The sequence below is a fragment of the Psammomys obesus genome, unplaced genomic scaffold (genome assembly GCF_907164565.1).
Source record: "Psammomys obesus unplaced genomic scaffold, mPsaObe1.curated_primary_1811, whole genome shotgun sequence".
In the NCBI taxonomy this organism is placed as follows: Eukaryota; Metazoa; Chordata; class Mammalia; order Rodentia; family Muridae; genus Psammomys; species Psammomys obesus.
The window spans coordinates 11,802,317-11,819,548 of record NW_026585644.1 but is presented as its reverse complement, the minus strand read 5'-3'; the positions used below and the strand labels follow the sequence as shown (position 1 = coordinate 11,819,548).

Sequence of the window (17,232 nt, the reverse complement as noted above, 5' to 3'; positions counted from 1 at the left end):
GTGATTTTTTTTAATGAACATACATAACGTTTTCTTTATTGGTGTGTTCAGATATTTTTTGATAAACTGTTATGTCTTAAGTGCATTAGAAAGCAATTGTTTGTAATGGAACTCAAGTGTTTCCCTGGACAGTTTAATGTGCATATGAATGAGATTTATAATTTGGTCGTGTGTTGCTTTTTAACTTATTAACTGTAAATAAATTTTAGAGCATTATAGTGTCTGGCTTTTCTAATGATAATGAAATTCTTCGAAATGAGACTTTATATGTGCATGTGAATTGGAAATAATATTTAATTTAAAATTCGATAAATCTTGCCTTTTTGTGAACTTGAGCTGGAAATCTCAAGGTTTATGTTGTGTTCACTCTTATGATCCTTCAGTTCTTTAGTCTCTAGAATGGTGCTTCAAACCAAAGGCATAACCCCGTTTGCCTGCAGTAACCTTTAAAGGATGCTTTCAAATTTAGGCTTCTGAATCCTGACCCCTAAATACCAATGGGTGATGAAAGACGGTGCTTCATAAATGGCAGCCGTGAAGCGGTTTGCAGAGTCAGGGCAGGGGCAGAGTTTTCATGGCAGTCTATGGGGCAGGAGTGGAGTATCAGCAACTTGCAGCAAGGGCGGATTCACACACACTGTGGACTGCCTTAACTATACTCCAGTGCCTGTCACTCAGTATGTGGAGGTGGCAAAGAGAATGGCCTGGAAGAGAAGTACCACATCTGGCCTCATGCCCTTCAAGCACTGGGGCTCTAGTAATAGACTTTGTGCCTTGGCATGCTCCCAAATCAAGTGTGCTTCATAAACTAGTAGGGGTACTGTAAGGGCTAGAAAGGCTGTCAGTTTTGGAGATAGGGGAAGGGCTTAGTGCTCTTCACCAGAAGTATGAAGGCTGAGGAGAGTATGATGAGAATTTAGCTCTCCAGTTTGTTCAGCATGCCCACCAAGAGCAGATCATGGTCTAAAAGTTACAAGACAGTTTCGGGGTAGTAATTAATGGGGGCAAAGAAAAGTGACGTGAAATTATGCTTTCAAGCTTCCTGAAAGTATTAGGACAGGAGTTGGGTTTGCTAGAAGTTTTTTTGTTTTTGTTTTTTTGAAGTTGGGTCTTTGACAATATCTCTGAAAGATACAAAATGTGTCATGCATTTTAAAGTATCTGAGAATTTACAAACGGTAAAGTTGCTGATCCAGAACCTGTAGAAATTTTGCATTAAGTCTTTACTTGGAGAAATTCCAGCAGATGGTTCTATACCATTAAGGTTCTCAGCCTTCCCAACGCTGCAGCTCTTTATACAGTTCCTTATGTGGTGACTCCCAACCAAAAAAATACTTCAGTTGCTACTTCGTGCCTGTAATTTTGCTACTGTTATGAATGATAATGTAAATATTTGATATGCAGGACCTTATCTGATCTGTGATCCTTGTGATAGGGTCGTTCAAGCCCCAGAGTGACTGAGGCCCACAGGTTGCTGCTTTCACACATGCTCATTCATGGCCAAGGAACCAAGAAGAGGTTAGTTTGTGTGAAGTCTGTGCAAAAATGCCCTCATATTTGAAGCGTTGGCACACTTAGCTTTAGGATGTAATGAAAATGAGCTAGCTCTGATTCCTCTCTACACAAAGAGTTCCTGAGTTGGTAAACAGATCAAAACTGCAGTATCTAAAGCCAATATGAAAGCATTTCCTAGAAAAAATGCATGGAAGCATGCTAGGTCAAGGACCTGAAAACAGCCTGGGAACAGACATCCCAGAAGCTGACTGCTTCACCGTCGGTGCTCCTGTGTGTCCTGGTAAATGCTCTGAGCCACAATTATAATAGCATAGAAGCTGTGGGGGCTTAAGGTGGTGAGCATAATGATGCCAAACTATGATTAGCCCAGCACATTTGAGTAAGTAGGTTACTAGATAAATATGTTTCTGAAAATATTCATAGACAAGGTAAGTTCATCAGTCTAAGTAGTAGAGTGAACTACGTAAATATACATTTCACAACAGGGTTTATATAGCCCAGACTGGCTTCAAGTTTGCTGTGTAGCCAAGGCTAGCTTTGAATTTCTGATCTTCTTTCCTCTGGCTCTGAAGGACATGCCACCATGCCTAGTTCAACTATACATTCTTTAAATGTTTTATTATTAGAAAAAAGTCAAAACCAGAGAGGATGATTTTTGATCCTAAGTCTCAAATAAGCAGGGAAGCAAAACACATGTTTATAAGAATATACCTTTCATACATGTAGAGTTTGATATATGTCAGTAATTCCCATGTGCTTGTAAAGTTCATTCACAGAAAAACACTATGAGTGCACCAGTGTGTCCCCTAATGTTCCCACCTTGGTCCCATTCATCTGTGGTCGTCTGTGACAGGGTGGAGACTGTCTCTGGAGGACCTGATGGACTCACCCTCATATGAGGATTAGTCTAGAAAGCAAGTATTGAGGGGTAAGATGGCAGGAGATGGAGGCTTTGAATAAGTGAGACAGCCTCAGTCTGGGTGAAGCCAGCGGGGGTATGGAAAGCTCTGTCTTGGACAGGGTGGGCTAAGTAGGAGTGGTGTTGATGGAAATTTGCTCCTGGAAACCCATGAGAACAGAACATAGAGAACTCTAAAGCAGATTTGTTCCTCTAGGTAGGAAGTTTTGGGGAGTGGTATTTACTTTGTCTGTCTGGAAGACTTTCTCCATGTCAAGGACTGTTAATTTGTGATTGCTTCCGTATGTACCTACATCTCTGTACTGCCTAGGCTTGTGTGTCAACTTGACACAAGCTAAGGTCATCCGAGAAGAAGGAGCCTCATTTGAGGATGTGCCTCCATGAGATCCACCTGTAAGGTATTTTCTCTCTTAGTGATCAATGGGGGAGGACCCAGATCATTGTGGGTCATGCCATCCCTGGGCTGGTGATGCAGGGTTCTATAAGCAGGCAGAGCAAGCCATGAGGAGCAAGCCAGTAAGCAGCACCCCACCATGGCCTCTGCACCATCTCCTGCCTCCAGGTTCCAGCCTTGTTTAAGTTTCTGTCCTGTCTTTCTCTGATGGTGGACTATGGTCTGGAAGTGTAAGCCAAATAAACCCTTTCTCTCCAACTTTTTTTTCGATCATGGTGTTTTGTTGCAACAATAGAAACCCTAGGGTAAATTTCTTAGAGGCAGACTCATCTCTAATCTTTGCATCACACAATGTTGCTGCCATGTGCTTGCTGCTCAGTGGTACTGAGAAAATGAACCAAGTGTATGGAGTTCATAGAAACTTGGAGCATCACCTTCCAAACTTATAAAAATCACTGTGTGTTGTTTCCATTTGTGTAACAGCAATGGCAGCACACATACACACACACACACACACACACACACACACAGAACAAAACCTTACCAAGTAAGCCATTGATTGACTCAGTACTATGTGATTGAATAGAGCAACTGAAGGCTTTGTTGTCTCCGTTTACAGAGTATACTTGCAACTCAAGTTCGTCATTGTTATCTCTATGTCTCAGCAAGACACAGTGTGATGCATTGGTTAAGAAGGATGCAGAGAGCTACCTAGCTTCCAAATTTTCCTTCCTTTCCTCCTTGCTGATCTTCTGACAAGAAGCTTACCCTCTCCATTCCTTAGTTTATTCAGCTGTAAAAACAGGCACAACATAGTATCTACTTCATAGAGCCCCTGTGAGAATTAAATGAAGTGACGCATGTCACATGGGACCTGATTAGCTTCAATTAGTGCATATCAGATTTTATTAGTAGTAAATGTTTAAAAAGGATAGTCTTACAGTCTCAGTTTGCTCACTTGAAATTTTTATATTGGCAGGTGTTGAAAGCAAAAAAGAAAATCTGCAGTTCATAAAATGTCAAGGAGAGTCAACTGGTATTGGAGAATGGATTTTAAAAAAATCACTGGAATTGCTAGAAAAAAAAATGTTGTGGATTTGTGAGGAATGATGATGGCCAAAACTCAGCAGAAGTGATAATCAAATGATTGGAAATCCATAAGGAGAAACAAACTAATGTTTATTTAAATCACACCATGTGCCAGGTACTACTGTAGATACCTGTGCCTGCCCCCACCTGACTTTTGAGGCAGTCTCATGTAACCCAGGCTGGCCTTAGACTTGCTATGTAGCCATGATGGCCTTGACTGTGGATCTTCACCTCCTGAGTGTTAGGATTACAAGCACCAACATGCCCACGTTGCTTCTTTTTCTTAGAAGTAAAACTCTAGCATGTATCAGGCATGGGAGATAAAAATAACAAAAAGTTTCTGGAAGACTTGAAAGCTTCCTGAAATAAATTCTGAAGCACAGGTATGCATGTGGAACATTTATTTTGAACAGGCTGACATTTTGGCCTGTGAAAAGTAGTATAATCAAGATAGAGCCAACATATCTACCACATGTTAAGCAAAACATTGTTAAGCTAGTGTGCTGGCTAATTTTTATGTCAACTCCTTGCAAGTCAGGATGATCATGAGAGGAGGGAGGGAACACAACTGAGAAAATGACTCCATAAGATCTAGCTGTAGACAGACCTACAGGGCATTTTCTTTCTTTTTTTTTTAACTTTTATTAATTACACTTTATTCACTTTGTATCCCCCCATAAACCCCTTCCTCCTCCCCTCTTAATCCCACCTTCCCTCCCCCTTCTTCACACATGCCCTTCCCCAAGTCCACTTATAGAGGAGGTCCCCCTCTCCTTCCTTCTGATCTTAGTCTATCAGATCTCATCAGGAGTGGCTTCATTGTCATCTTCTGTGGCCTGCTAAGGCTGCTCCCCCCTCAGGGGGAGGTGATCAAAGAGCAGGCCAATCAGATTATGTCAGAGGCAGTGCCTCTTCCTATTACTGTGGAACCCACTTGGACACTGAACTGTCATGGGCTACATCTGTGCAGGGGTTCTAGGTTATTTCCATTCATGGTACTTGGTTGGAGTATGAGTCTCTGGGAAGACCCCTGTGCTCAGATTTTCTGGTTCTGTTGCTCTCCTTGTGGAGTTCCTGTTCCCTCCAGATCTTACTATTTCCCACTTCTTTCATCAGATTCCATGCACTCTGCCCAACAGTTGGCTATAAGTTTCAGCATCTGCTTTGATAGTCTGCAGGGCAGAGCCTTTCAGAGGCCCTCTGTGGCAGGTTCCTAGCTTGTTTCCTGTTTTCTTCTTCTTCTTCTGATGTCCATCCTCTTTGCCTTTCGGGATAGGGATTGAGTATTTTAGTCAGGGTCCTCCCTCTTGATTAGTTTCTTTAGATGTACAGATTTTAGTAGGTTTATCCTATATTATATGTCTATATGAATGAGTATATACTGTGTGTGTCTTTCTGCTTCTGGGACAGCTCACTCAGGAAGATCCTTTCCAGGTCCCACCATTTACCTGCAAATTTCATGATTTCTTTATTTTTTATTGCTGAGTAATATTCCATTGTGTAGATGTACCACAATTTCTGCATCCATTCTTCAGTTGAGGGGCATCTGGGCTGTTTCCAGCTTCTGGCTATTACAAATAAAGCTGCTACAAACATGGTTGAGCAAATATCCTTATTGTGTACTTTAGCCTCTTTTGGATATATGCCTAGGAGTGGTATTGCTGGATCTTGAGGAAGCCCTATTCCTAGTTGTCTGAGAAAGTGCCAGATTGCTTTCCAGAGTGGTTGTACAAGTTGACATTCCCACCAGCGGTGGAGGAGGGTTCCCCTTTCTCCACAACCTCTCCAGCATGTGTTGTCACTTGAGTTTTTTATCTTGGCTATTCTGATGGTTGTAAGATGAAATCTCAGGGTCGTTTTGATTTGCATTTCTCTGATGGCTAATGAGGTTGAGCATTTCTTTAAGTGTTTCTCTGCCATTCAATATTCCTCTACAGAGAATTCTCTGTTAAGCTCTGTTCCCCATTTTTTAATTGGATTACTTGGTTTGTTGCTTTTCAGTTATTTATGTTGTTGGAGTTTAGTTTTGTTTTTTTTGTCAAGATTGTGTGTCCTGGTTCATCTCTCTTGAAGTAAGAAAGTAATTATTTTTTATTTTACAGGACCCTACAGTTGATACATTTTGACTATTTTAAAGAGATTTTGGGACTTTTGAAATTCAGAATGTTTTATATTGTGATTAATATGTGATCTTGGGATGAACAAGAAATGAAAAGTTATGGCATAGCAATGATATATTTGTATAGCAAGTTGATTAGGGATCAGTTGTGCTGGCCAGTTTTTATGTCAACTTGACACAAGCTAGAGGCATCTGAGAGAAGAGAACCACAACTGAGAAAATGCCTCTACAAGATCTGGCTGTAGGCAAACCTGTAGGGCATTTTCTTAATTAGAGAGCTATGGAGAAGGGCCCATCCCACTGTGGGTTGGGCCAGCCCATGGTAGTGGTCCTAGGTTCTATAAGAAAGCAAGCTGAACAAACCGCAGGGAACAAGCGCGTGAGCAACACTTCTTTATGGTCTCCATGGCCTCTGGAGGCAAAACTGCCTCCAGGTTCCTGACCTGTTTGAATTTCTGGCCTGGCTTCTCTCTCAGAGATGAACGGTTATTTGTACTATAAGAAAAATAACTTCCTGACTGGCTTTTCGCCACAGTGTTTCATCAAAGCAAAACCAAACCAACCAACCAACCAAACAAAAACCCCAGTAAGATAACAGCTGGGTATTATTCAAATTTAATATGTGGTTTAAAAACCATGCTTGGGTATCACATACGTAACAGCAGAGCTGGGATCTGAAGCCAGGCTTCACTACCCAAGATTTTCCACCCATCTCTTTAACATTTTTAGAGAAAGTTGAATAATTTCTAGAACAGTCTACTCTAGGACAATACAATCCAAACTGGAGTAGGAAGAGAAACTGAGAAGCTGAAGCCGCAGAGACCGTGGCAGCTCCTGAAGCCTCCATTGCAGCTGCTGCTGACAGGGAACTCGGGGAGGCTCCCAGTTGGAGCTAGTCTGTGAGCTTCAGAGCCATCTCTGGGACAGCGATGTATAAACTAACCATTCCCCCCTAGGCAGGAAGCTTTACATGGTTCGGCACTGCCAGCCAGGGACCTGGACCAGGAACATGTCCCCTCAGTCTAAGTTCACGGTTCAGTTGAGGAAAGTTGTTTGGTTTAGCTCAGTTTTGTTTAGTCTGTGTAAACCCTTTGAGGCATGAGTCTACAGGCCCCTCCTCTACCCCTCTTGAGCTGCCATACTGGCATTTCCAGCCTGTGTAACTGTCACAGAAGTGATCTCCAGCCCCTCAACGGGATTTTGCTAATTTTAGGTGAAAAGTCTGAATAAAACCACACCAATCCCAGAGCAGGAAAACCCACCAATCCTTAAGCTCCCCCAAGCTCAGGACTTGAAATCGCACCAGTCCTTACCCTGGAAATCTCTGCTCTAGAAAGTTCCACACTCTAAGAAACTCTGTATAAATACAATGGCTGTGTCTGCGCAGCTCTCTGGAGCCTTTTCCTAGGAGCAGAAGCAGCCACCCTTGATTTGTCCCTCTATTCCTGGGTTTGTCCCTCCACTCCTGGGTTAGATCCTCCACTACCTGGACCTTCCAATAAACCCCTTTTATAAGCTTTGTTGCCTGGTGTGAGTCTCTCATTGGAAGAAGCCCAAAAGCAATGAAGAGAGGAAGGGAAGAATTGAGGAAGTGGAGCAGGGTTGAGGCTCCTAAGCTCCTCAGCTCTGCTGGAGATACCCTTCGCTGGGAGCTGCAACACCTCTGCTAAGGAGGCTTACTGGGCTCCTGTGTTCTCAGGATACCCTTTCCTTGGGCCACAGTTACATCTCAGAGCTGTGTGATTCCTGTTCCCCGTGTCTCAGGATGCACTTCCACTGGGATACCTCCCCTTCTCAGAGCGGTGTGGTTCCTAGGATCCTGAGTCCCAGGACTCCTCCCCATATGAGCAGGAAGGCCAACAGCGTCAGCAGTTCCAGTTTGGTTGCTGAAGGCCTGAAGGATTCCTGAGGAGTTTCTGATCTTCAGTCTACGCTGTTAGATCAAAGAAGCTGTGTTTAATAAGAGTGGAGGAGGGCTGCTGCAACAAAATAGGCGAAATTGACAGCAAGAGTGAAAGCAAGTAGAGAAAAAATTAGAGTTTTTTTCATATATGTCCTTTAGGGTGGGAGGAGCCTTTCTCTTTTCAAAGTATCACAGAAGAAAACCTTAGGGTTCATTTATGTGGGTTCTGGTGATTTAACTCAGATTGTCAGTTTTACGTGGCAAAAGTTTATGTGCTGAGCCATTTCACTGGCCTCTTTTCTCTAATTGTGACTAAGGTGGAATCTAAGGCCCAAGGATAAGGGTAATAGATGTATCTATTATTTTGGTAAATCATGCTTGTAATTTTTACCCCAAATCTAGTCCTCTCCTGAGCAGTATATTAAAAACAAAACCCAGCAAGTAAGAATTCCATCAAAATGCCCGGAGGATTTGGCAATGCCGAGTGGCTTTTCCCTGAAGTATGTGGTCAAAGGGCAAATTAATTGGGTAGCTGCCTAAGCCTAGGGGCAGCAGACTGTCTGTACATCTTTGAGTGTAGTGTGGAACTGGATGGTTGCTTGAGAGTCTAACTTTGTACTCTCATAGGTTTGGGTAGTGAATGCTGCTTCCAGGGATGAGTGCCATAATCACACATGGACTCTGATGGTTTATGGCTCTTTATTCCAATTAAAGTGTAGCCTTTCAGGACCCTGAAAGGGGTGACTTTGAGCAGCCTCTGTAAGCAAGTTAAACCAGCCACTGTCATATTCTAGAGATAATCTCCATGACGTCCAGTGTTTTCTGCTGACCCAGTTTCCTGGAATGGCTTAGCAAGTCTTATAATTCCACAGTTGGTAGCAATCAGACCTAAGGCAGGATTCTTAGACAGTTGCTGTGGGGGAGGAGAAGTAAGAGACTACTAGATGCTGGCACTGCAGAGTGGGCTGAAAGAACACCTTGCCTTTAGTTTGGCTTCACACTGCCCTTATTAAAGATGCCTGGCCAGCCAAGTCCTTGAAAGAAGGCACTTATCTCAACAATAGCAGAACGGCCGTGCCCTGCAAGGGCATTACAGGCTCTAAACGACAGCCTTGGCTTTGTTCCAAATCTGAAAGAACCTGTCCATCATCAGAGTGTTGGTGGTGACATCTTGGTTAGGTGCTTTGGTGGTGCGTCCTCCAATACTCTATGAGACTCTATACATGTAAGAAAAGGAGACAGAGGGAGATAGGGATGGGATCACAGTGGAGCGATGTGATAATTATTTTTCTGACTATTCAAAATGTGGCATTTTCCTTTAAAGGCACTTCTTAAATAATAGAAATATAAGAAAATTAGAAACTGACACAGTATATTTTGTTTAAAAGTCCCATGCATATTTCTTTTCTCTCAGAAGTTATTATCCTGGAAAGTGTACTGGAATATTCATGATCATTTGGAATAGAATTTTTATTGGTATGATTTTGATTCATTCCACAGATTTGAGCATTCTAGGGAGAAACCAGATAGGTACAGTCAAATATGTTACCTCTGCCAAGACAGAGCAGGCAGCAAGACAGGGTAGAGGAGCCTGGGGAGGGCAGGGCTGAAACCTGAGCTCACCTGAGGCTCAGCTGCCAACCAGCTCAGCCAAAGGTTTGGGCAGACCAAGTGGGCCTCCACCCTGAAGTGAATGCTGGGAGTTAAAGTTCTGTATGGATCTGCACAATCACAGTCCTTGCCTACAGGAGTAGCACAGCCAAGAGGGCTTCAGACAGAGCTGCTCATGGTGTTCACCTTCCAAGTCAGTGATGGGAAGCAAGGATACTGGAGTCACATGACCCAGGTTCAGACAGTTATTTCTTTTCTGTGCTGGTGAAACCAAACTTAACATTGTCAAGCTTTGGCTCTTTTTCTCTTTTGGCCACTTTCTAATTAAAATATTAGGTAAGAAAAGTGTTTATTTTAGTTATAACAGGGCTAACTTGTGAACACTAATAGAAAATTAATGAGGAAAGTTGATCTGTTTCAACTGTTAAAAGAATCCTCAAGTAGCACAGAGTGTGTCCTTATTATAAAGAGACCAACATGTGGGGGACTATACAAAGCTGTGGCTCTTCTGCTAATGGAACATTTGTAACAGTGAATGATTTTTCTTGGTGAAAATTCCAATATTCTTTTTTGATTATTAAAAAGGAGGGGCATCTTAGCCAAACTAAATTATTGCTCCCAAAACTAGAAATATAAATGGGGCTTGAGTGGATTATTCTGCTAATTGACCTTCATTATGCAAAGTAATGGGTTACAATGGAAAATAATCTTCATTTTAGAGGAAAAGTGCCTTTTAAGAAAGCTTTCACTGTGGCTGTGAAACCCCTGAAACTCATAAAACTCTTTCCTGGGCTTGCTCCATTCCCCAGTAACCCAGATCACTTCCACAGGCCTTATGTTGGTGCACAGATATGAGTTATGATACTGTCTCTCTCAAATATTTAGAATACTTTGCACTATTAAGATTTCATATCCAAATAAGGCAGAGTTAAGCTTCCTGTCACAGATTCACACTTCTGATGATAGGCTGTTTCCACTTTTTGAGAAGAAGGAAGTTAACAGTAAATATCCAGACCATAATCACCTTCTCATAAGCTCGGCTCAGTATTTTCACCCCTAGATTTTGTTCCAGTTCAATAAAGGAGATGAAAGACTGAATCAGCGTACACAGAGGTTCATTGAAGACTGTATGAGAACAGGAAATGGTGTCCAATAATAAGACGAGGTTCAAATGAGTTACAGTATACTCAGATGGAGATCTGCTCCATCATCATGAAAGTATGATTCTGTGGCTTATTTGTGCTCTGGTTTTAAATGAAAAAGAGAAGTAATATAAATATAGAAGACACTCAGTTTTACTTTGTAAAGTATAGATTACCCAGGTATAATTTATATACAGTCAAGCTTTTTTGGTCCCTTGCTTTGGTTAGTCTTCACAAACAAGGGAGGGCTGTGGAGGGCACAAATAGAGGAAAACGAAGTGTAACAAGACATGTGGGTCATATCCACATTCATGATGGCAATGGCTCACCTGGGAGGCCTCCTCCTGTTTCTTTGTAGTTGGTTGTCAGTGTCCCTTTAGTCCTAGTCACTGGTTGCCACTGTCCATTTGGGCTGCTGTCATGAAATGTACCGGCTTCAGGATTTTAAGGAGCCTCCATGCTGATTTCCATAGTGGTTGTATAAATTTACATTCTGATCAGCAGTGGACAAGGATTTCTCTCCCAAAAAGCATTTGTCTTCTTGATATTAGTTGTTCTGGCTGGGCTGAGATATAATCTCACAGTTTTAATTTGCATTTAGCTTATTGGTAAGGACATTGAAATTTTTTTTTTCTGCAAGTACTAACTTGTCTCTTTGTACTTTTTCTTTTGAGATATCCAGTTCATTAGCTCATTTGTTGACGGGGTGAGGTGAAGGATTTGTTGTTGTTGTCTTTATTTTGTGGGTTGTTTTGATTTTTACAGTTCTTTATTATACCTTAAATATTAATTCCCTTTCTGGCATCCAGTTGACAAACATTTTTTTTTTTTTTCAAATTCTGTAGCCTGTGTTTTACTCTGGTGGTGTTTTCTTTGCTGTACAGAAGCTTTTGAATTTCACGTGACCCCATTTGTTAATTCCTGACATTAGTTCCTATGCTGTTGGTGTTTTGTTCAGAAAGTGCCTAGGCCTGTATCTCAAACATTTTCCTCTAGCATTTTTAGTGTTTCAGATTCTGAAATTAAGGTCTTTTATCTTCTTTGAATAGATTTTTGTGCTGGGTAAGAGATAAGGGCCTAGTTTCATTCTTCTCCACATTCCCAGCAGAATTTGTTAAAGAGATTGTCTTTCCTCCAGGGTGTGTTTCGACACCTTCATCAAAAGGAGGCAGCTGAACTACGTGGGTTGATATGTGGGTCCTCTGCTCTGTCCGTCTGTACTGCCTTTGTGCCAGTACCATGCTCTGTGGTTGCTAGAGTCTGCAACACATTGTTGTTATAGTCATCCGGGTCCCTCCAGCATTGCTGAGTTTGCTAAGGGTTGTGGTGTCTGTTGAGAATCTTATGCTTTCAGACAATTTTTAGGACTTTTTTCTAGTTCTATAAAGAAAAAAGGTTTATTTTTCTTCAGATTATCCATTTTTAATGTAATGGCTGATATGTTTAAATGTACCGTTTAGTTTAGAGTACTTTTAGACTTAGAGAGAAAGCATAAATGCAGCATGAGGGAGGGTTCTCATACACTCGGTGTCCAACATTTCCTGTTATTGATATTAGCAGGGTACATTGGCCACAGCTATGAAGATATCCTGCACCTTCGTGACCTCAGGGATATCTCACTCCACCAAAGCCAACCTGATATTCTGGGATCACTTTTTGCTCTTTTGTCTCTGGCACATTTTAGTTTGATTCTTATCCATGATCTGACAGTAGAGCTTTGTCTTTCTGTGCAGAAGGTCAGTAGCTTTAACGCCTTTTGATGAAGAGGAAAATATTGGGGAGGGCGCTTGCATGGGGACTTCGCTCTCTTCCCTTCTACTTTTTCTGTGTCATTACAATCAAAATAAGCAGATAGGACCTTTGAGTGAACAGTCACAGAATGACAGAGATTATTAATGAACATAAATACAGTAGAAGCGGAGACTGAGAGAAACTGCTTCCGGGGAGCAATCAGCAGGACACAGTTCTAGAAATGTCATCTGTTGCTCTTTTCCAAGCTGCCTCCCAGTGTCTGAGGGGACTGGCACAAATGTGGCCCCTTGTTCTGTGAGGTCAGTTGAGAAGTCTGCTTTTTTTTTTTCACATCCTCCTATTAAGGCAACTCTGACTTTCTACCACTTGGCCTTCTGTGTGAAATTAGAGCTATTACTACTAATCACAGCATTATAGTCCCGATAACTGCAGATAAACTGCTAAGCTCATGTGATACCATAGAATATGTTTACTCAGTTATTTAGTCTCACTTATAACGTTGAGACTATTTTAATGCTTAGAATAGAGTTCTGAAAGCACACAAGTCTGAGTCGAGGTAAGGAGGAAGGGCTATCAGAAGGTAATTTCTGAACACAGGTTAACACTTATGTCTATCAAACTTGATAGCAAATTTCAGAGAAGGAGCCCACAGCGTGATTTTTTCATATTTGAATGCTCTAATTGAACCTGAAAATTCCCCTAAAAGTCCACCAGCCCATGGCACTACTGAGAGGTACTAGGACTTTGAAGAGCTGGAACCTTTGAAATCATTGAGAGAATGTCCTTGAAAGGGACTCAGAGACCCCACCCCACCTCCTTCCAACCCTCCCTTTACTTCTGAGGATTTCTCTGCTATGTGCTTCCACCATAATGTGGTGCTTACTTCTAGGCCCAAAAGCAATGGAGCCATGAACACGGCTGACTAACACAATGAGGCAAACACTGTGACGGTAAAAGCCATATGTTGAAGATTTGCAAAGCCTGGGTTTACGGGTCCTCTTCATGAGATAAACTGTGTAACCTTGGCAGATTACAAAGCCTCCTTTAAGCTCCAGTCCCTTCTTCTGAAACTGGGAAAGGCTTCCAGCAAGTAATGTAAGCTCCTAATAACAGCTCTTCTTTTTGCTACCTGATATTCCCCAGCACCAGTGTGGAGACCTGGAGGCCGGTGCTTGGGTCTCAATTTCCAGGCTAATTGTCACTTTGCAACCAAGGCTTCTTGTTTGATGTTGCCACAAGTCACCCCATCTGTTCAAACGTCTCTGTCGTCTCTGTCTCCCTGTGCAGTTTACCTCCTCCTCATTCAATACTCTTAATTGGTTTTGGTGGTAAACTAGGACTACCACCTGATTATCAGCTATTATCAATAAATGAGTCTCCTCTGGGTAGCTAGGGCATGCTAATGAAATAAAGGGAGTATTCTGACATAGCTCAATCTGCTGCATTCTGCCAGTGCATATTATACTATTTTATTTTATTTTAAAATCACTCATCTCATAGCTAGTACAGAAGCACCTACAACAGCACTTGGGAGACGTCTGTTTCTTTTTCTATCAACTTTGAATGCTAGAGAGTTTTTTTTTTTTCATCCTATAGGGAAGTTCTATTTCTTCTATTTTCTGGTGCTATGGTTTCCTAAATAGCCAATTATTTTTTAATAGATGCTATCTCTGTAATGTTAATTCTAATGACAGAGGCAACAAGAGCTACCTAACTGAAACAAGTAGAAACTCAGTTCAGCCAAGAATAGTGGAGCACCTACTGGAGGCAGCAGGCATGGAATATAGGGAGAAGCAAAAATAGGGCACAAATAGGGCACCTGATCTACAAACACAAGGAGAGGGAGAGGGAAAGGGAAGGGTGGAGTTGGGGGAAGACATGACTGGTGTGGCCTCTTGAAACCTCAGAGCCCAACCCCAGTGACACACTTTCACCAACAAGGCTGTACCTCCTAATCCTTCCTAAACAGTTCCAACTACTAGGAACCAAACATTCAGCTCCAGGAGCATATGGGGGCTATTCTCATTTAAACCACCACAGTCCACTTCTGGTCTCCGTAGACTTTGACACCACCTCTTAATGCAAAATGTAGTTAGTCCAGCTTCAAAAGTCTCTGTGGTCTTTCACAGTCTCAACACTGTTTCAGAGCCCAAAGTCTCTTCTGAGACTCAAAGCAGCTCCTTAATTGTAACCTTCTGTAAAATCTAAAAGCAAATTACATACTTCCATCATACTGTGGCACCAAATGTACATTATCATTCTAAAAGGGAGGGAAAAGAGCACAGTCAGGAAATACCAGACCAAAGCAAGGCCAAAACCCAGAGCTACAACCTGTAGCTCCAAATCTAACATTTAAGGATTTAGAAGGTCCTTGCCTTCCAGCTTTGCTGACTACAACACACTTCTCTCTCTTGGGCTGGTTCCACTCCTTCTATGTAGCTCTCTCTGACAAATATCCCATGGTTGGCAACTTCAACTCCACAGAATCTCCAACACAATCTAGGATTCATCTTCACAAAACAGCCTCTCCAGGCCTCAGGGATACAGGGACATTCACAACCTCTTCACTCCTGTATCCTTCATAACCCTAAAGCCAGAACCATGTGGCTGGTGTTACCAGCTTTTGCTGCCTGCTTGGGATGGCGCCCAGCCATTTGCACAGGCTTTCTTTTGGAGTTGCTTTTTAGGTGGAAGAAATCCTATGAGCATTTTTCTTTCACAAGTTGCAGGATTGACTGGATGGGGTCTGATACTGAGGGAAGTGATACCCTCATTCCATTTCTTCATATCTCTTTCAGCACAAGCCTTAGCCCTAACATTAGGTTTCCTGGTGCCCACTTTCTCTGCAAACTGCCCATTTTGTACTTCATTTTGCTCAGCTTGTTCTTTTTCACTGTGGACCCACATAAGAGTGATCACTAATAACCAAGTGACACCATTACTATCAGCCTGTCTTGAAATCTTCTCTGCCAGTGAAATTAGTCCCAAACTTTTCAATTTAGCCTCAGGCAGATTCTTAGGACAAGGGCAAAATTCAGCCATATTCTTTGCCAAAATATCACAAAATTATCTTTAACCCAGTTGCTAATATTGTTTCATTCTGAAACCTCTTGGACTGGGCCTTTTTATAGTCCACATTTCTTCCAGCACTATTATCTTCCAAGATCCTACTAAAATGGTCCTGCTTGCAGTGTTCAGTTGCTTTGTCTTAATGTTTTCCACATTGCTCCCCCCCCCCCCCCAAAAAAAAAAAAAACACAGCATGATCAGGCTTATCACAGGAATACACAACTCATTGCTACAGATTTCTGTCTTAGTTATTTTTCTATTGCTGTGACAAAGCACCATGACTAAAGCAAATTATAGAAGAGTTTGTTGAGGGTTACATTTTCAGGGGTTGAGTCCTTGGCCATCCTGGTGGCAGCACATAAGCAGGCAGGCAGAAATGGTAGTTTACATCTGATCCACAAGAAAGAGGGTGATGGACAGGGGGAGAGGGAGAAAAGAAGAAGGAGAGGAGGAGAGGGAGAGAGAAAGAGGGGGAGAGGGAGGGAGAAAGGGGATGAGGCAGAGAGAGAGAGAGAGAGAGACAGACAGACAGACAGAGACAGAGGGAGTGCTATAGAGTGAGTTAGCAGGCTGCTGGCTGGGAATAGTGGCATTTTTTGAAACCTCAAAGCCTAACTCCAGTGACATACTTCCAACAAGGCTGCTTCTCCTAATCCCAGTTTCTTCAGCTGGGAACAAAACATTCAAGTGTATAAACCTATGAGCCGATGGAGGATATTGTCATTCAAAACAACACATTTTCCTTTCGATGCATATTTTAGTTCTCTCTCGTATTTCAGTTTGGTGGTTACAACAGGGTATGGTGTACACGCCCAGTGATCTAGTTTGCTCTCTAAAGCAGAAACCATGGAGGAATGCTCCTTATTGGCTTGGTCCCAAGGCTCATGTTTAGCTACCTTTCTTTTTTAAATTATTTATTTTTATTGTATGTGCATTGGCGTTTTGCCTCTGTGTGTGTATGTGTGTGAGGGTGTCAGAATCCCTGGAACTTGAGTTGCAGACAGTTGTGAGCTGCCATGTGAAGGCTGGGAATTGAACCTGGATTGGTTCAATTGGCCCGCTGGAAAAGCACCCAGTGTTCTTAACCACTGAGCTATCTCTCCATTCTCTCAGCTACCCTTCTTGTACAGCCCAGACCATCTGCCTAGAGATATTACTGCCTGCAGTGGGCTAGGTCCTCTTACTTCAGTTAAATCAAGAAAATGTTCCCGTAACATTCCTACAAACCAATATGATGAAGAAAATTCATCAATGAAGGATCCTTCTTCCCACTTGTGTCAAGTTGACAACCAAGATTAGCCATTGGACATGATTTTTTAATTATATCTTTATTTTTAATGATAGAAATATTTCACAATCATGAAAACAGGTTGGGCCAGGAGTGGTGGTGCATGCCTTTAATTCCATCACTCTGGGAGGCAGAGACAGGTGAATCGCTGTGAGTTTGAAGCCAGCTTGGTCTACATAGTGAGTTCCAGGACAGTCAGGGCTATGTAGACAGACCCTGTTTCCAGAGAGAGAGAGAGAGAGAGAGAGAGAGAGAGAGAGAGAGAGAACAGATTAGCAGATTGTAGTCTGGGCATTATCCAGGAGAGGAAAAAGCAAAGGGAGGAGCCTGGAAGGACATCTCGATGCTTCTTTGGTTGCATGATTAATGTGTTGCAAAGTTAGGCTCTTTTGTGGTCAGTGTTATAAGCCAGTGTGTATTTTGGAGTCAGG

At 42.2% G+C, this 17,232-nt stretch overlaps 1 protein-coding gene across 1 annotated transcript in view; it reads left to right on the top strand.

The window, feature by feature from the left end:
- Ccdc71l (coiled-coil domain containing 71 like) overlaps positions 1 to 7,945 on the top strand; it is a 13,623-nt gene extending 5,678 nt beyond the window's left edge. The window contains exon 2 of the mRNA XM_055621631.1: positions 7,736 to 7,945. Within this exon, the coding sequence (XP_055477606.1) occupies positions 7,736 to 7,945 (210 nt within the window). The remainder of the gene's footprint in view (positions 1 to 7,735) is intronic.
- Positions 7,946 to 17,232: the final 9,287 nt, after the last annotated feature.